Below are 19,675 nucleotides of genomic sequence, written 5' to 3'. Positions count from 1 at the left end.
GTGACAATTCCTTCATGGACTTCCTACTCCTCCTTCCATCCTCCATCTCCTATTGGGCCCATACATTCAAAAGGATGTAGCTTCACATATCTATTGAAAGTAAACCATACTATATTATTTTTATTCCACGTTTCTTGATAGTTGTTCTTGAAGAGCGGTGAAATTTTCTGCCATATCATCTCCGAAGATGGACACAGTGTATTTGTTTAATTTCTCTGCATTTAACTAATATAATTTATCCTTTCTGTCTCTTGAGACAACCAAAATATTAAAGTGGGAAGAAATGTTGTCCTAACAACTTTGATTCACATGGTGATGGAAAATTTATATTAGAATCATAGTGTGATACAGCATGGAAACAGGCCCTTTGGACTTACTTGCCCATTCCAACCAAGATGCCTCATCTACACTAGTCCCACATGCCCACGTTTGATTCATACCCCCAACAAAATTGTCGAACAGTGCTCAAAAACAGGCAAATGTGCCATTTTGACAGGATCTCCCTGGACTGAGTTAATCGCTGCTGGACAAACTGAAGCAAGTTCATCATCTGGCGAGAGGGCCTGTAACATCAGGCCGCCGTTGCTGCGACTGCGTAGGCCTCAATAGGCCCGACCATGGGTGAACAGGAGGGAGAGGACTGGACTTTGTTGCCTTCCCTCATAGTCGGAACCATTTTTATGTTTTATGTTAAATTTTTTAATGTTGTATTTTATTTTTATTGATGTGCTGCAGATGGCTCTGATAACATGGCTGCTGGAGGCGAGAGTGAACGCTGGCGTGATTGGCTGCCGTTGCTCTCGCTCCAAATTGTGTGTTGTTGCTGTATATGTTGTTTTTGTTTCATGCTTGTTTTAATTGTATGGCGTCATGCTTGTTTTTAATTGTAAGGTATCCTTGAGAGTCCTGAAAGGACCCTATAAATAAAATATTATTATTAAGTTAGTTAGTTAGATTTAGCTCTTAGGGCTAAAGGAATTAAGGGATATTGGGGAAAAAGCAAGAATGGGGTCTAATTTTAGATGATCAGCCACGATCATATTGAATGGTGGTGCTGGCTCGAAGGGCTGAATGGCCTACTCCTGCATCTATTTTTCTGTTTTCTAAGTCTTTATGTACAGTAACTGGTCGCCTGGTAATCCATACCAAGTTGCTTGGAGTGCACCTCCACCACTGCTAAAATTAGTACACATTCCTCCAACCTATCTAACACCATGACCACGCACAGGAACCCTTTACACCCCTATCATCCTTTTTGTGCCCCTCTTGTATACTATGTAGAATGGGATAGATGGAGCAGAAGTTGACTTGCATTGTAAGATACCTAGTGCATGAAATCTGTCAAGTAGAAGCTTAAGGTGTGTCAATCTCTCCATGATTAGTTATTTATACAATGCTGGACATTGATTGCTTTGTTTGTTCTCCTTTAGGGGTTTTTCTGTAGCACCGAGGAGGATTTTACCGACTGGTGTCAAAGAATTAAAATGGTATGGCTGTTTCTCTTGTCATGAATTAAATCCTTGTGGTCAAACATTTAATGAGGTTGCTCTGTCCACCTGGTCACCTTCATATTCCCCTTTCAAAATAATGCATCTGGCATTCAGCCTGTTAGAGTACTGAGCACAGTAATGCCCCTGTCCCACTTAGGAAATCTGAACGGAAACCTCTGGAGACTTTGCACCCCACCCAAGGTTTCCGTGCGGTCCCGTAGGTTGCAGGTGGTTGCCGGAGGTTGCAGGTAGTGGAAGCATGGAGGGAGACTGACAAAAACCTCCGGGAACCGCACGGAAACCTTGGGTGGGGTGCAAAGTCTCCAGAGGTTTCCTAAGTGGGACAGGGGCTTAACCAGAACTGACTTTGCAACTGCTTTTTCATGGTAAAACAACTTGTAGCCTCTCACATTATGTATCAGCAGATTTTAAAAGTGTCTGGCATTGGAGGCAGATACTCAGCTCTGTCAGAGGTATGGGTTGAGTTTGCTTGTGTAAGGTCGGTGACCATAGTTTAAAAATAACTTGAAACATCAGAAGAATACATAGTTATTCGTGGTAGATCCCCATGGTGGTGGTCATTGGAGCAGTACCCCAATATAGTATTGTTTAATCTAATCCGGGAATTGTGTTCTATTTTAACATGAAGTATTGTTATTTGTTAATTAGTGTACTTTATACAAGATTATTGTCATGTTATTTCTATGGCATGTAGAGGTTATTGCGTGCCCCAGTTGTGTTGGACAAAGTAGGGCCGGGCGACCACTGTGCTCTGTGATGAGGGAGGTCCCATTGGGCTTTCAGTGACGGGGCTGCAGGATTCTGACCCCAATGCCCGGGCAGTGATGCCAATGGGGGGGAAATCCTCACTTGGTTATAGCAGGCAATCAGCAATAATGGACACCCCCCCCCCGTGATCTGTTATAACAAGGATCTACTGTACTTTTTAATTGGATTCATTTCGAGATGGATTTCCATGACTTAATCTTGCATTGAAAATCTTAAATGACAGACCTTAATGTTCACTGCATGTCCACATCTGCTGCGCATGAGCACTCATAAAGAGTGCAGAGCACATTCTCCTCACCTGACTAAAACATTGTATCACCCAGTCTCATCAATTGTATATTTGCCTCTTATAGCACCCTTCTTGGTTAATTGTCATAATATCAGCTCTTCCCTTTCTCTCTCTGCAGATTTCACAAGAGAAAGATGCCCTACCAATGTTTGAGCTGATGGATCACCAGAACACTCGCTTCCCTGATGTTCACTGTCTAACGCCTGGTAACAAAATGTTCATTGAATTTGGATCTAGTATTAGTTTATGAATTGCAGCTATGTTGCTGTATCCCTGCCAAAGAACACTTAAACTGATGGTGGCTGTTTCTTTTCCCACCCTAGACTTCACAGATTCTGAAAGACTGGAACGATTCTTTGATTCTGAAGATGAAGACTTTGAGATCCTCTCATTATAATTATAGGAATTCAGCTTTGAAGACAAAGTGTTGGTGATTCTCATGCTGCTAATATTCAGCAGTAAATCGGCACCGGTTTCATGAATTCACATCATTATCATCAGTACACTGGGATCCTCGGATGCTGCGTTTCTGACTGGTCCCCGCTGAGGAGTGATACCCCTCATCTGTGAGCTAGCTCAGTCACCCCACGGACTATTTGATGATTAAATGCAAACCTGCCTCTGCTTTACCAGCACATCATATTTACCATGTACTTAAGCAACAGTTTTTTTTTTTGTTGTACTTTAGCAGCATATTTGGAGGACATAATTTGACAGCTCCTGGGGTTTTATCCAGCAGCTTGTTCTCTTCAGCAGTCCTGCAGCGACGGAATGGCATCCTGTTGGTTTAAGGCAGCAGCATAATATAAAAAGTAGCAAAATTGCAGACAGCTTGGATTCTCTCACATCAAGATGCTGTATTAAACTATCTCACTAAAAACTGAAGCAGATGAGCAGTTTGCTTAAGTTAAATATGTTGCATTGAGAATTGTGGTACAGATATGCAAGTGCTTTTTGTAAAGGAGTGTGTTTAATCACATTCCCTATAATGAAGAGATTTTGTTTTCTCTTAGGATAGGACCAACTATCTTTGTTATCTTCAGCCCTATTAATGGCTTTGAAATGCATTAATTTGGTTATGTTTGATGAGAAGGAAAATTACAATGGCATCATTTTATGTTGTTTTCAGACTATAGGACAGATTTCAGTGGCACAAGGACCATCTTACTGATGACATCACTGATCCTAAAATCAGTTTTAGATCTGAATATGGGGACCATGTGACGTACCAGTCCTTTGAAGGAATTACTGAACTATGGTGTCAGCTATGGCTCTGGATGACACAGCCTGACAGAAAGTTGTAAATTCAAGCACCATTCTAGAGACTCGAGCACAAAAAGGGCAGGCTCGCTTTCCAATAGAGAATAAACAATGTTAGAGGTAACATTTCTGGAATGAGACGTCCAATGAAGGTCCTGTCTGCCATACCACATGAATCTAAATGATCTCATAGCATTAATTCACAAGCACAGGGATATTGTCCCATGTTCCAACCAATAATAAGTGCTAAAACGGGTAATCTGATCATGATCAAACTCCATTTGTTGAATCTTTACTGTTCAAAATTGGCTCCTGTATTTATCGATATTAAAAGAAAGACAACCCTTCATTGGCTGACAAATGCTTTAAGACATCCCAAAATCTGAAATGTGCTACATTCATCAGCAGCTTGAGGTATACATATTGGTCCTCTAATTCTCACCTGGGCTGCCCTAACCTAACTAGGATGACCGCTGCTGCTGGCAGAAAGGCCCAGTTTGACATCTCTCCCCATGTTTCCCACCTCCTGCCAATGTATTTTTATTGGGGGGTAGTGGAGATTTGGGGGAAAAAGTGGAGGAGAATGAAGATCAATAACTCAACATCATTAGACGTGAGGATGCTTGTTGCCGAAGTAAATGGTAGGCACAGTAAAGCATAATACTACTTAATGTCTATAGTAGATCTGCACTAAACCTGAGAAATATCAATTAACCACTTCACATAATTAACATACAATGAGCTTTTTCATTGTATGAAATATTTGCTGTCACTGACATCTTTAATGCTGTTTTAATGAGTAAATGTAGTAAAATGACATGAATATGGAGATACACTGAAGAAAGGGGACATTCACAATGTCGAAGATCTTTGACAACTTGAGGCAATTTATTTAGGCGGTTCTGAGTTACTGACCTTTGAAATTAGGCTGACGCTTGGAAATTGTTATATAAATGGAGCAGAATGGGTTTGTGTTGGGATGGTTTGACCATGTTCTTCAGTGAAAAGGATGGTACATAGAGTGTGAAAGGGCCAGTTCTACCAGCACACTGATAGTTCACTCTTAACCTTGTTTAAAGAGGCTGATAAATGGACTGCTGGACTATAATATCTAAATAAATTGTTTAAAATAATGTAATAATGGCTGATAGGATTTTGTTTTGGTTGATGTGAGGTGATTGCATCCTCACAATGGTTTAACTTTTTCTCTTTGGAGGTATGCACAGAAACATGTCTTTCAGCCCAACTGGACCACTCCATCAAGCATCTTTTTTATTTTACTTATCACATTTATTATTCTCCCCACATTCCCATTGACTTCCCCAGATTCTACCACTCAGCAGCCAATTAACCTACCAACCAGTACATCTTTGGGATGTGGGAGGAAACTGGAACACCCAGAGAAACCCATGTGGTCAAAGAATGAACATACAAACTCCACGAAGACAGCAGCAGAGGTCAGGACTGAACTTGAAATCACTGGAACTGTAAGGCAACTGATTCACTGGCTGCGTCATCGTGCTGCTCCTAACTTCATCTTGACCACGCGATACTGATCAGGATATACAGGTATTAACATATTCAAAACCCAGAGGCAGTAACTACTTTCTCAACAAGCTAAATTTGTAATTTTGCAATTGTCATTGGATTCCCAATGATGTGAGACATTGGGAATGTTGAGTATCAGGCATTCAAAACTCCACAATATGGTAAGCTTGTCCATGATGGATTTTGCACCTGCCATGGCATATATCATGATCTTCTAAAATATTGGTATAATATTTTCTAATCATTTGCACCAAGCCCAGAGCTGCAATCAGGAGAGAAGCCCCTGTTTTGTGGAGCTCCTGCAGTCTTTTCCACCCAGAATTGTTTGCATCTGTGGTGACCCATATTAGCAGTTTGTTAATCGTTATGCTGACCAATCCCTGTGCATTCTGATATTTATACTGTGCTTATCTTGTCTTAGTAGTAGTTTTTCAAATGCATATACCCACTCCCATACCTTCCTCTAATTGATCCCAATTATGTCTGACCAAACTCAGAACCTGGCTGCCTGCCCACACAGCTTCATTTCAGGAGTCTGGATAGGAGCCCAGAAATTAAAGCTGTTTAGTTTAGATACAAGGTGGAAACAGGCCCTTCAGCCTACCGCATCCACGCAGACCATTAACCACCCACACACTAGTACTACGTTCTACTCACTAGGGACAATTTAGAGCAGGGGCGGAAATCGGTGGGTTGGGGGGGGGGGACGGGGGACGGGACATAATTTCTTGGTGTCCCCGTGCGCGGGCGCGCTCACACACACACACACACGTGGAGGCTTTGGCCGTGGGTCCTGTGGACGATAACATCGGGAGCTGACCTGGTTGATGACCGACTCCAAACTCCAGCAACAGCAGCTTCGTCCAGCAGAACCGTGGGGCTTGAATCGGCCCGTTCGCGGGGCCTTTCATCGCCTGGCTCGGCTTAAAACTGGCCGCGGGGGCTTCAACATCGGGAGCCTCAACGTAGCAATTTGACCGGGGGGCGGTGGAAGATCCAGCGGACGATTTAAAGCCCCGCCGGGCAATGAAAGGCCCCGTGAATGGACCGATTCAAGCTCCGTTCTACGATCTTTGCTCCACCAGGACGTCTCCCTCCTCCAATCACCGCGCTCTACCCTCAATCCCACCTCCCTACTTCCGCCTCTGACCGACACCTCCCTCCTGCAATCATCGCGCTGAATCATCATGTCCCGTCTCTTCCCCCACCACCCCCACCATTGCCTGCTGACCGACGTCTCTCTCGGCACCCTCGATCATCAGTCCCATCCTCACTCTGGCGGAAAGCGGAGATTTGTAAGATTTTTTTTTCACCGAAAATCTGAATTACAAAACATGGGTGTGGGGGGGGGGGGACACTGTCCCCCACCTCTCAAAATACGGAGGTTCCCCCTGGATTTCCACCCATGACTTAGAGCAAGCCACAAACTTACAAATCTGCACATCTTTGTAGTGAGGGAGGAATCCAGAGCATTCGGAAAAAAAGGTGCCACGTCGAGGACATAGGTTTAAGGTGAAAAAATTTAATAGGAATCCGAGGGGTAAATTTTTCCACACAAAGGATAGTGGGTACATGGAACAAGCTGCCAGAGAAGGTAGTTGAGGCAGGAATCATCCCAATGTTTAAGAAAGTTAGACATGTACAAGCAGTGGCGTAGCGTGTGGGGTGGGGGGCAGTGGGGCGGTTGCCCCGGGCGCTAAATTTTTAGGGGCACAAAAAAATTGTTGGATAATTTTTTTAAAATAAAATTAAGAGGCACGGGGAGCCGTTGGAGCGAGGAGGGGTTACCTGGAGCTGTAAGTATAAAAACAGCGCGGGCCAGACCGCCGCCCCAGCTCCGAGGCCAGACCGCCGCTGCCGTCCCAGCTCTGATGCTGGGCGGCCGCTGCCGCCGCCCCCGCCCCAGCTCCGTGGCCAGGCCGCCGCCCCAGCTCCGTGGCCAGGTCTCCGCCCCAGCTCCGTGGCCAGGTCGCCGCCCCAGCTCCGTGGCCAGGTCGCCGCCCCAGCTCCGTGGCCAGGTCGCCGCCCCAGCTCCGTGGCCAGGCCGCCGCCGCCGCCTCCGTGGCCCAGGTCACCGCCCCAGCTCCGAGGCCAGGCTGCCGCCGCCCCAACTCCGAGGCCAGGTCGCCGCCCCAGCTCCGAGGTCAGGCCGCCGCTGCTGCTGCTGCCGCCCCAGCTCCGAGGCCAGGCCGCCTCTGTCGCTGCTGCTGCCGCTGTCCCAGCTGCTGCCGCCGTCCCATCTCCGAGGCCAGGCCGCCGCTGTCCCGCTTCAGAGTTCTGGTCGCCGGCTGCCCCGAGAAGGAAGAGACGACAAAAAAAAAGAAGTCTCATCCCCGAGAAGGAAGAGACCAAAAACGTGTTCCTTCCCCTTCCCCCTTCTTCCCCCCCCCGCGCAAAACTTTAAACTGCTCCGGGCACTCAAAATCCACCCTACGCCACTGCTTGTGTTAGCGGCAATTGTTAAGACACGTTAGCGGTGAATCACATTGTGAATAAACCTGATTCAAATCAACCGTCTGTTGTCTTCATCCGCTAAATTGGTGACCCCGATGCGTCTAACTGGAGTTAGTCGGAGAGACCATGCAGGACAATTACCTTCCCGCCGGAGGAAAGAAATACAGTAGGTGGTGTCACACTGAGCAAGTGTTCCAGCAGGATCGAGTGAATTGTTGTCAATTCTTGCTCCCTTTCCACAATACTGGATCACTATCACGGTACGTTCAACTGTGATAAAGAACATGTAACAATATTTGGCAATTCGGCATATGAATATCAGTGATCACATTGGTCTAACACTTCAATCAACAATACTGCTCACCTTACCCCAAGCAATCTCCTGGGGTCTTAAATAGTTTAGCTAGAATACCCAAACAATAGAGATGCAAGAGATTAAAAGATACTGTCATCTGGAACAAAAAATTAACTGAGTGAATCAAGCAGGGTCTTGACAAAAAATGTCCATCATCTTTCTGCCTCGTGGGTGGTGCCTGACCTATTGATATCCTCCAGCAGTAAGTTTTGTAATAAGTTGTGGCATCACTAGTTGTGTAGGCAAACTAAATTTGAATAATCCAATGATGAAATACTTTGATGAGGAAGCATAGATTCGGATGATTAAACAGCTCTCCTGTTCCTGTAATTCTTTGTACACAGTACATCCCATGCAATAAGTAAATAAATTGTGTACGGAGAATAATTAATTGATGGCGAAGAGAGCTGTTTAATCATCCGAATCAATGGTGTCACATTATATGGGTGAAACTGAAGTAGCATAATGAACTTACACTGCAGCTATAAGTAGGAAGAATCGTGTGGAAAAGAAAGTCAAAAAATTGTGACCCGTCAAAAGTTTCTAATAGATTGTATTATGGTGATTTTCATTTTTAAAAAGGTGCATAGGATTGTTGCATTTACTAGTTTTAAGCAAAATAGCCAAGCTTTGGATCAAATCCTTCCACAATAACAAGGCAGAAGAATGCACAGAGAAATGGCTACAAACTAGCATTGAAAACTTTGAAGGTGAAAGGTTGGCAATCTTCTAACAGCAAGCTCTCCATGATGCAAATGGCTCGCAGTCCCTGCAGAAACAACCTCATTTCCAGAGCTCTGCAATTGGCTCCTCTTCTGCTTTCTCGATGATTTTCTCCACGTTGGACATTATCTCCTGATGCAAGACTTCAATACTTTGAGAAGCATCTAACACCTGTTATATGTAAAAAATAATAATGTCACAAATAGTCAAATAGATTAAATGAGAAGCTGTTTCTCACAGCAGGACCGATAAACAGAGGAGACCGTGACCATCAAAGAACCAGACAATTTCTTTAAACAGCGAGCTGTCAAGATCTAGGACGCATTACCTGCAAGGACAGCAGCTGCAGTTCAAACAGACTTCATTGACCAAAACTATATTCAGTAATAAATAAACGCAAATTATATATAACTAAGTGGGAAGACTTGTGCAAAAGAATGTACCAAAATCATAGTGAAAAATGTCAGGAAGCATAAAACCAATCATGCAAAGACCTACTCACTAACATCAAGGGGAATTTGTACTAGTTAGTGCTGGGGGAGTTATCTCACAGATTCGTCAAGAAACTGACTGACACCGTCACACTCCTACATTTCAGCCCAGTCTGCTCCAGTGCCATTCCAGAGTATAGACTGGAGAGCCAGAATTGTGGATGACATCAAGATTGGGGTTGTGAGCTGTGAGGAACCCTGTCAAGGTATACAGCGGGACATAGATCAACTACAGAAATGGGTGGAGAAATGGGAGATAGTTTCATTCGAGCAAGTGTGAGATGTTGCACTTTTGGAGGTCAAATGCAAGGGGAAAATATACAATTAATTGCATAATCCTCAACAAAATGTATGTGCAGAAGGGTCTTGGTGTTTAAGTCCATAACTCTCTGAAAGCAACAAAACAACTATATGGAGTAGTACAGAAGGCAAATGGTATGCCAGGGGATTCAGTATAAGTGTCAGGATGTCATGATGCAGCTTGATAGGACTTGGTTTAGACCGCATTGGGAGTATTGCGTGCAGTGCTAGTCGGCCCATTACAGGAAGCATGTGGAGGATTTGGAAAGAGTGTAGAGGTGGTATACCAGAATGTTGCCTGGATTAGGGGTATTGGTTAAACGGAGAGGTAGGACAGACATGGATGGTTTTCTCTGGAATGCTGGAGGTTGCCGGGAGATAGAAAATAGATGCAGGAGTAGGCCATTCGGTAGTATAGAGATCTGATAGTATATAAAATAATGAGGCATAGACAGTCAGAACCTTTTTCCCCAGTAGAAGGCATAGCTTTAAGACGAAGGGGGCAAAGGAGATGTGCAGCCAACTTTTTAAATATATGCACAGAGGGCGGTGAGTGCCTGCAACGCACTGCTGAGGGTGGTGGTTGAAGCAGGTATGATAGTGGCAGTGCAGGCAGATGAAGTGATGGGCTTGGCATCATATTCAGCACAGGCATTGTGGGCCAAAGGGCCTGTTCTAGTGCTGCATTGTTCGAGTTACAAGGAGAGATTGGATAGGTTGGGACTGTTTTTCCTGGAGCGAAGGAGACTGAGAGTGACCTTATAGAGGTTTATAGATTCATGTGATGTAGATAAGGTGTCCTTTTCAGGGTAGGAGAGTCTAAAACTAGAGGGTTAAGGTGAGATGAGTACAATTTAAAGGGGAATGTGGGATACGTTTTTCCACACAGAGGATATTGACTATGTGGAACAAGCTGCCAAAGAAGGTGGTAGAGGAAAGTGCAATCGCAATGCTTAAAAGACATTTGGACAGGTGCATGGATAGAAAATGTTGAGTGGGATATGTACCAAATACAGATAAATGGGACTTGGTAACAAGGGACAGGCAAATTAATCTTGTCAGCATGGACAATTTGGGCCAAAGAGCCTTTTTTAATGTTGTATGACACTTAGTCACCATTCCTGTAATATTCCTCGGCTGCACATCATTATCATACAGACAGCCGCATTGACGAATATCTGTGAACTAACCGGCATGTAGTGAAACATACATTTAGTACAAGTCTCCTATGAAGGTCCTCAGTGACAACCCTCTAGCCATTCATTAGTGCTCTCAGTCTTCCTTCATAAAGTTCATACCTTCCAGTTTAGACTCTCATCTTTCATCAGTTCTCTAAAACGCTGATACACCTGTTCCTGAAATGAACAGTTTTCATAGCGTTCAATACCAAAACCTCCTCGCTTCATCGCAGCCGAGGGATCAAGGTGCAGGAACAGGATCACATCTGGTTTTGGAATCCCAACATCTGCTTGTTTGCACCAGTCCAAGGTGAAACCCTATTTGAGGGAACAGTTTAAGCAGTAGCAGATAAACATTAAAGTGACAAAAACATCCTTTCTTGACTCTCACACAGAACGTAGAATATATAACAGTACAGCATAGAACCCACCCCCCTTGTGGGTTCAAGGCCCTTCAACCCACAGTGTCTGTGACGAACATGATACCAAGTTAAACAAATCTCCTCTGCCTGCATGTGGTCCACATCCCTCTATTCCCTGCATATCCATGTGCCAATTTAAAAGCCTCAAACACCTTTATCGAATCCGTTTCCATCACTACTTACTGCTCTCTGTAAAAAAAAAAAAATTGCCCTGCTCACCACCTTTTAACTTTCCCTTCTCACACCTTGAAGCTATGCCCTGTAGTTTTTAACATTTTTGTACCCTGGGAAATAGGTCCTGACTATCTACTCTATCTGTGCCTCCCACTTTATAAACTTTATTAGGTCTTTCCTCATCGTCCAACACTCCAGACAAGATAACCCATGTTTGTCTAAACTCTCCTTATAACTAATACCTTCTAACCTGGTCAACATTCTGGTAAACTTCTTCTGAGAGACAAAGTAAACAACACAGGAGACAAGAATTTGAGTTTAGAGTTCTCAGACAGTTGCAAGGCTGGAGGTTAAAGGAAAAAGGCAAGATGTAGCCATCGAAATATCTTGAGAAAAATGATGAGAGTTTTAAATTGCTGGCATTGGCAATTTGGTCAGTACTGAAGGTATCACCCAGTTCTAGCTGCCTTTTACTGGAAATGGTCTTTCTAATTCATCTCATAGACTCCCAGGAAAATAAAGAATAAATGCTAATACTGCCATTATCAATACTAATAGAAAGAGAATCCAAGCCAGACCAGGATTCACATGGAACACTAAATGATCTAAATTAAGGAATTGTTAATTCTCCAATCTCCTGTTCTGAAGGATACACACACGCCACAGATACTATGTACTTCCAATTCAAAAACAATTAGGCCGTCAACTTTAAACATGAATGACCAATCACATTGGCATTGTAGACATCAGTAAAAGGCAGATATTCTATATCTAAAAATGTAGGTATTTAATTAATTCATTATTCACTTGGATTACAGTTCAAAATATTATTTTCCCCAGTTCTATTATACGTACTGATTTTGCACTTGTGAATGCAACTCCAGAAAATGCATATCTATCCACAATGACAGTGATCCCTTTCTGTAACCTCTCTTGGATCACTGGCCTGGAAAATGGAAAGAGAGGAAAAAAATGACAATGTTGCAAGCACATATCTAAGACACAAAGTCTCACATCAAAGACCTGAAGTTTAGCAGCAACATTCTAATGTTTTACCCGCCCCACAATTTGAAGCTCCATCTCCTTTTTAGTTTAAAACAGGAGAACAGCTAGATATTGCCCTCAGAAAGTGCTGGCAAGCCTTCTTGATGAACCGCAACAGACCATGCAGAAAAGGTACTATCATACAGTGGCTTAGGGTGGGTTTTGAGCGCCTGGGGCAGTTTAAAATATTGCGCCTCCTCATTAGCGGCTAGCCATAGCCCATGAGCTGTTATAAATCCAAGTTTTGTATTTATTTTCTCAACCTAACAAAAAGATGGCGGCGCTGCCTTAGCAGCTGCGGCTCGCCTGCAGTCTGTCTGTTTTTTTCTTCTTTTTTTTGTGTTGTTCTTTTGTCCTGTTTGGTTGATTTTTGGTTCATTATGGGGGGGGGGGGTCTCTTTTTTTTTTGGTCTCTTCCTTTGGGGGATGCGACTTCTTTTGTCGTATCCCCCGTCTGCGCCTGCGCCGAGGCCTAATGGCGGAGCTGGCGGCCTCGGAGCTGGGGCAGCGGCGACCAGAACTCGGAGCTGGGCAACGCCAGCGGAGGCTTTGACAGCGGCAGCGGCGACCTGGCCTCGGAGCTGGGACAGCGGCGACCAGAACTCGGAGCTGGGGCACGTTCCGGTGGCAGCGGCCACTCGACCCGACCGCTGGCCCAGCGGGCGACAGCGGCGGCTGGGACAGCGGCGGCGGCCTCGGCGCAGAGATCGCTGGTTGGTTAAAATTGTTGGATACATTTTTAGGGGCGCAAAAAATTTGTTGGATAAAAAAAAATTATAAAATGGCAAAAGAATTTACATTTTATTACAATAATTCAGGGGAAGGCTGCCAAAGAGGTGCAGCGTGCCTTTAGAACAATTTATTTTGCCATTTTATAATTTGTTTTTATCCAACAATATTTTTGCGCCCCTAAAGATTTAGCGCCCGGGGCAACCGCCCCTCTTCCCCCACGCTACTGCTCTCATAACACTGAAGAAAGAAATCTTCAGCATTGTCATATGACTGAATAGTGACAAATTTACTGTTTAGTGTGATACATGCCTCAGAAGCTGATGTTGTGCCCGGGTACCAAATGCAAATGTAGGGAGTGCTTCACGGGTTCAAAATTGGACTCGCTCGAGAGTCCCATGTACACTGCATGAATTAGCATAAATGATTTCATGGCCTATAGCACTACTGCATGGTCATCGTTATAGATACTATTGACTTTATATTCCAGATTTAGTTAATTGACTAAATTTAAGCGATGATTAGTACACTATGCTAACACAAGTTAACACGACTTAAACTTATCCCAATTACATGTTAGGTTCACAAGAAAGTCCAAAAGGAATAGGAGGTATCAAAAACAGATTATAAAATGTTATTTGCCAGTTTCCTCCACACTCCTTCAGAAAGGAATCGTCCACCTCATTTCCACATGTACATTAAATAAAACACCTTACACCTGTTCCCATCTGTTAGCCGCAAAGAGTAAGTGCACAGCGTTATCATTCAGGTTCTGTTTCTTCTCCAGGTACAAGCTAATCAGTTTCCCAATTTCAGTTCCTCTGTCTGAAACCAAATGAGACACAAATCAGGATCTCCCACTGTCATGAATGATCCTGGCAAACAGCTTGCATTTATAGAATTATATAGCAAGAAACCAAGCACTTCACCTCAACTTGTCCAATGGCTGGGCTGGCCCCATTTCCCTACATTTGGCCCATATCCCTCCATAGCTTTCCTATCCATATATTTGCCCGGATGACTCTTGAAAGTTGTAATTGTATTCGCTTCTATAGCTTCCAATGGCAGCTCGTTCCAAATATATACTGAGTGAAAAGGTTTGCCCCGAGCTTCCTCTTGAGCCTCTTCCCTCTCACCTTAAGCTGATGCCCTCTGCTTTTAGAATCCGTTACCCTGAGAAAAAGACTGACCGTTCACTTTATCCATGCTCCTCGTGATTTTCCATACTTAAATAAGGTTACTCCATAAACTCCTATGATAAATAAGAGTCCCAGCCTATCCAACCTCTTCCTATAACTTAAGCCCACAAGTCCACGTAAAAATTCTGGAGAATCTATTCTGGTGAACCTTCCTAGAGAAAAGTGATCAGAATTCCAAGTGTGGTGGCACCAACGACTTGTACAGCGGTGTCAGATGTCCCAACTTTTTTATTCCATACCCTTCACAATGAACGCATGTACAGCATATGCCTTCTTCATTACCTTTTCAACCTGAATCGCCACTTTCAGGGAGCCACGTACATATGCTCTCACATATTTCTGTTCCACAACACTCTCCAGGGCTCTACCATTTACTGTGCAAGTCCTCCCGCGTTTAAGTGTAACACCTTACACTTGTCAATGTTACATTCCATTTGACAATAGACAATAGGTGCAGGAGTAGGCCGTTCGGCCATTCAAGCCAGCGCCACCATTCAATGGCTGATCATCCACAATCAGTACCCCATTCCTGCCTTCTTCCCATATCCCCTGACTCTGCTATCTTCAAGAGTCTTATATAGCTCTCGCTTGAAAGTATCCAGAGAACCGGCCTCCACCGCCCTGAGGCAGAGAATTCCACAGACTCACAAGTGTGTGAAAAGGTGTTTCCTCATCTCTGTTCTAAATAACTTATCCCTTATTCTTAAACTGTGACCCCTGGTTCTGGACTCCCCCAACATCGGGAACATGTTTCCTGCTCTTACATAGTCCAACTTATCAACTGATCTAGATCCAGTTCTAAATGTATATATCCTTTCTCACTGTCCACTATCCCACCAATTTGGGGGTCACCTGCAAATTTACTAACATTGTCATCCAGATTAATCACATAGATAACATACGTCAGTGGACCCAGCATCGATTCCTGCAACACACCACTGGTCACATGCCTCCAATCAGAAAGCAATCCTCCATAACCACCTCTCCACTCCTTCCTCCAAGCCAATTTTGAATCCAATTGGCTTGCTCACCTTAGAGTCCATGTAATCTAACCTTTCAGACTAGCACACCATGTTGGACCTAGTCAACGGCATGCTAAAGTTCATATAGACAATGTCCATTTTCCTTCCTTCATCAATCATCTTGGTGACCTGTAAGATTTAGGAGACAACTTCTCATACACAAAGCCTTGCTGTCCATTCCAAATCAGTCCCTGCCTCACCAAATGTTGGTAGATCATGTCGCTCAGAATCTCATCCAACAACTTTCTCACTTCTGACATCAGGCCCACCATCCTATATTTCTCTGGTTTGTCCTTACTGCCATTCTTAAATAATGACACGCCATTAGCCATCCTCCAGTCTTCCAGAACTTCACCTGTGGCCAAAGATAATGTAAAAATCTCTGCAAGGGAAGCAATTTCTTCCCTTGCTTCCCACAAGGTGCAGGAATGCACGGTCAGACTCTGGGGATTTATTCACCTTGTGCTTTAAAACCAATAACACCTCCTCTTTTGTAATTTGTACATGTTCTAATACATCATCATTTATATATCTCAATTTCTTAATCTTCTCAGTAAAAAATGCTGTGAGGAAACAACTATAGATGCTGGTTTACACCAAAGATAGACACAAAAAGCTGGAGTAACTCAGCAGGTCAAAGAGCATTCCAGAAAAGGAATAGTTGATGTTTCGGGTCGAGACTGTGGACTTTGTTTTGCTTGCACTATGGATTTTGGTTTTGCATTATTAAAGTTTAGTTACCTATTATTGTTATTATATATTATAGACAATAGACGATAGGTGCAGGAGTAGGCCATTCGGCCCTTCGAGCCAGCACCGCCATTCACTGTGATCACCCACATTCAGTATCCCGTTCCTGCCTTCTCACCATATCCTCTGACTCAGCTATCTTTAAGAGCTCTATCTAACTCTCTCTTGAAAGCATCCAGAGAATTGGCCTCCACTGCCTTCTGAGGCAGCGAATTCCACAGATTCACAACTCTCTGGGTTTCAAGGTTTTTCCTCATCTCGGTTCTAAATGACCTACCCTTTATTCTTAAACTGTGGCCCCATGTTCTGGACTCCCCGAACATCGGGTACACGTTCCCTGCCTCCTGCGTGTCCAATCCCTTAATAATCTTATATGCTTCAATAAGATACCCTCTCATCCATCTAAATTGTATTATTGTAGATTAATTGAGTGTTATTAATGGGTCGGTTAAACTGCACATTGTTTCTGCAGATCTGCCTCTATAGAAACATAGAAATTAGGTGCAGGAGTAGGCCATTCGTCCCTTCGAGCCTGCACCGCCATTCAATATGATCATGGCTGATCATCCAACTCAGTATCCCGTACCTGCCTTCTCTCCATACCCCCTGATCCCCTTAGCCACGAGGGCCACATCTAACTCCCTCTTAAATATAGCCAATGAACTGGCCTCAACTACCCTCTGTGGCAGAGAGTTCCAGAGATTCACCACTCTCTGTGTGAAAAAAGTTCTTCTCATCTCGGTTTTAAAGGATTTCCCCCTTATCCTTAAGCTGTGACCCCTTGTCCTGGACTTCCCTAACATCGGGGCAAATGGGAGAGCTCCAGGCATCCTGGGTGAGGCTGGCGAGGGCACAACAGTTAAGATGCGACCACTTACGCGGGAAGCACATCAGCTCAACGGGCCGCCCCTGTTGCCGCAGGGCCTCATGTAACCGCTTGCATTGGGTGCTCTTACCCACCCGGTCCACACCTTCCAGCACGATCAGCGCACCCCGCTTGGATGCCATTAGCAGGAGACAGCTCTCTGCACCGGTTGGCAGGAAAGACGAGTTCAAACGGTGGTGGGCGTGTTAGTGCGTCACTTGTGCTCAAAGGTCCTATGGGGTCCTATGGGATATTTGCTTGTGCTTGCCTGCCGCCGTGCGCAATGGCGTCAAAGCGAGCGCTTGGCCGTTACCAAATATATTAGAGGGGCAGCGCACTGTGTGTGAGTCGATTCGGTTGCTCATGAAAGCAGTGCAATGAAATTAAACCATTGCCATCTCACGATAGAAGTCAATATTAATGTAAGATCAACGAATCACACAAGTCTGAGTAAATCTGTGAGAAATGTAATGACCGTAAGAGTGAAAATTACAGCCCAAAGTGTGACCAGGTAGTGTATCCGGCTGCATGTGGTCCACACCTTTGGTCCACATCCCTCTATTCCCTGCATATCCATGTGCCAATTTAAAAGCCTCAAACACCTTTATCGAATCCGTTTCCATCACTACTTACTGCTCTCTGTAAAAAAAAAAATTGCCCTGCTCACCACCTTTTAACTTTCCCTTCTCACACCTTGAAGCTATGCCCCGTAGTTTTTAACATTTTTGTACCCTGGGAAATAGGTCCTGACTATCTACTCTATCTGTGCCTCCCACTTTATAAACTTTATTAGGTCTTCCCTCATCGTCCAACAATCCAGACAAGATAACCCATGTTTGTCTAAACTCTCCTTATAACTAATACCTTCTAACCTGGTCAACATTCTGGTAAACTTCTTCTGAGAGACAAAGTAAACAACACAGGAGACAAGAATTTGAGTTCAGAGTTCTCAGACAGTTGCAAGGCTGGAGGTTAAAGGAGAAAGGCAAGATGTAGCCATCGAAATATCTTGAGAAAAATGATGAGAGTTTTAAATTGCTGGCATTGGCAATTTGGTCAGTACTGAAGGTATCACCCAGTTCTAGCTGCCTTTTACTGGAAATGGTCTTTCTAATTCATCTCATAGACTCCCAGGAAAATAAAGAATAAATGCTAATACTGCCATTATCAATACTAATAGAAAGAGAATCCAAGCCAGACCAGGATTCACATGGAACACTAAATGATCTAAATTAAGGAATTGTTAATTCTCCAATCTCCTGTTCTGAAGGATACACACACGCCACAGATACTATGTACTTCCAATTCAAAAACAATTAGGCCGTCAACTTTAAACATGAATGACCAATCACATTGGCATTGTAGACATCAGTAAAAGGCAGATATTCTATATCTAAAAATGTAGGTATTTAATTAATTCGTTATTCACTTGGATTACAGTTCAAAATATTATTTTCCCCAGTTCTATTATATGTACTGATTTTGCACTTGTGAATGCAAGTCCAGAAAATGCATATCTATCCACAATGACAGTGATCCCTTTCTGTAACCTCTCTTGGATCACTGGCCTGGAAAATGGAAAGAGAGGAAAAAAATGACAATGTTGCAAGCACATATCTAAGACACAAAGTCTCACATCAAAGACCTGAAGTTTAGCAGCAACATTCTAAGTCAATATCAATGTAAGATCAACAAATCACACAAGTCTGAGTAAATCTGTGAGAAATGTAATGACCGTAAGAGTGAAAATTACAGCCCAAAGTATGACCAGGTAGTGTATCCGGCTGGATTGTATAACTGGCCATCACTGTCAGCGTCATCCTCCGCATTTCAGCCTTGGATTAGCAGAGTCCTTTCCCTTAAACAAAGGAAGGGATATCACCAGGGGCCATTAGGCTTTTCTTTAAAGATTGTGTAAAGATAGATGTGAACACTACGGAGTATAATACTATTGAATGTATCGACACTGAGAATGTGCGTGGAGTTTTTTATTCTGAAGTGTTTATTTTTGTGAAAAAATCTGCTTCAATCCAACAATCGGCCCAAGAGGGAACCCCCTCGCCTGAGGTCATCTACCTGGCCATGATTTGTCTGGTCCCCTCTTTTCTCCCAGTACTTTTATTTGCAATCAGTCTGAAGAAGGATCCCGACCCAAAATGTAATCTAGGCCTTTTCTAGATATGTTGCCTGACCCGCTGACTTACACCAGCATCTATCTTTTTTATTGAGTGTGTAGCCAAGGCCATGCAGAAACAGGAATCTTTGGAACCGCATTGGTCGAAAGATGCAGGAAGGACCTTGGTCATCGGATGTGTGATGCTATTGATGTTGTTCTGTAAGGCACGATCGTGCTCAAAATCTTGCTTCTGCACTGCAGCAGATGCCCGAGCCATTTCCATATCACCTTGAAATCCAAAATGGCTCATGCCTGCAGAAACACAATGCACAAATCTCCAGAGAAAAGGGGGTGAAATGTGTCTAACATGGCCCACACCCCATGACACTTTTGTCTATAGCAGCATCAAGCTCAGCGTTGACACTCCCTCTGTTATCGGTGCTACAAATGGGTTTTGTCTTGTTGCCATGTCCATTC

The 19,675-nt window shown here is 43.8% G+C and overlaps 2 protein-coding genes across 3 annotated transcripts in view; one reads left to right on the top strand and one right to left on the bottom strand.

Annotated features, from left to right (window-relative positions):
* Nucleotides 1-4,969, top strand: part of atg4b (autophagy related 4B, cysteine peptidase) — a 45,394-nt gene extending 40,425 nt beyond the window's left edge. For both annotated transcript variants that reach the window (XM_055645938.1, XM_055645937.1), the window contains 3 exons: nt 1,431-1,487; nt 2,687-2,774; nt 2,892-4,969. In XM_055645938.1, the coding sequence (XP_055501913.1) occupies nt 1,431-1,487; nt 2,687-2,774; nt 2,892-2,965 (219 nt within the window). In that variant the 3' untranslated portion in view covers nt 2,966-4,969. The remainder of the gene's footprint in view (nt 1-1,430; nt 1,488-2,686; nt 2,775-2,891) is intronic.
* A 3,753-nt stretch (nt 4,970-8,722) lies between these two features.
* dtymk (deoxythymidylate kinase (thymidylate kinase)) lies at nt 8,723-17,307 on the bottom strand. Its single transcript, XM_055645936.1, has 5 exons — nt 17,096-17,307; nt 13,963-14,071; nt 12,329-12,419; nt 10,998-11,195; nt 8,723-9,079 (listed from the first exon to the last, which is right to left on the bottom strand). The coding sequence occupies exons 1-5, from the start codon at nt 17,223-17,225 to the stop codon at nt 8,969-8,971; spliced, it is 639 nt and encodes a 212-aa protein (XP_055501911.1). The 5' UTR covers nt 17,226-17,307; the 3' UTR covers nt 8,723-8,968.
* Between the last annotated feature and the right edge of the window lie 2,368 nt (nt 17,308-19,675).

Source organism: Leucoraja erinacea, chromosome 14 (assembly GCF_028641065.1).
Source record: "Leucoraja erinacea ecotype New England chromosome 14, Leri_hhj_1, whole genome shotgun sequence".
NCBI lineage: Eukaryota > Metazoa > Chordata > Chondrichthyes > Rajiformes > Rajidae > Leucoraja > Leucoraja erinaceus.
The sequence above is the reverse complement of the archived record's forward strand: the minus strand, read 5'-3'. Positions and strand labels throughout refer to the sequence as shown.

Bases quoted from the DNA above. Each gene is read 5' to 3' on its own strand.
- dtymk (XM_055645936.1), bottom strand. From the start codon at position 17,225: ATGGCATCCAAGCGGGGTGCGCTGATCGTGCTGGAAGGTGTGGACCGG. The intron at 14,072-17,095 runs GTAAGTGGTCGC...ATTTGGTTTCAG, and splicing joins TGAGCTGATGTGCTTCCCGC to ACAGAGGAACTGAAATTGGG. The intron at 9,080-10,997 runs GTATGAACTTTA...TACATATAACAG, and splicing joins ATGAGAGTCTAAACTGGAAG to GTGTTAGATGCTTCTCAAAG.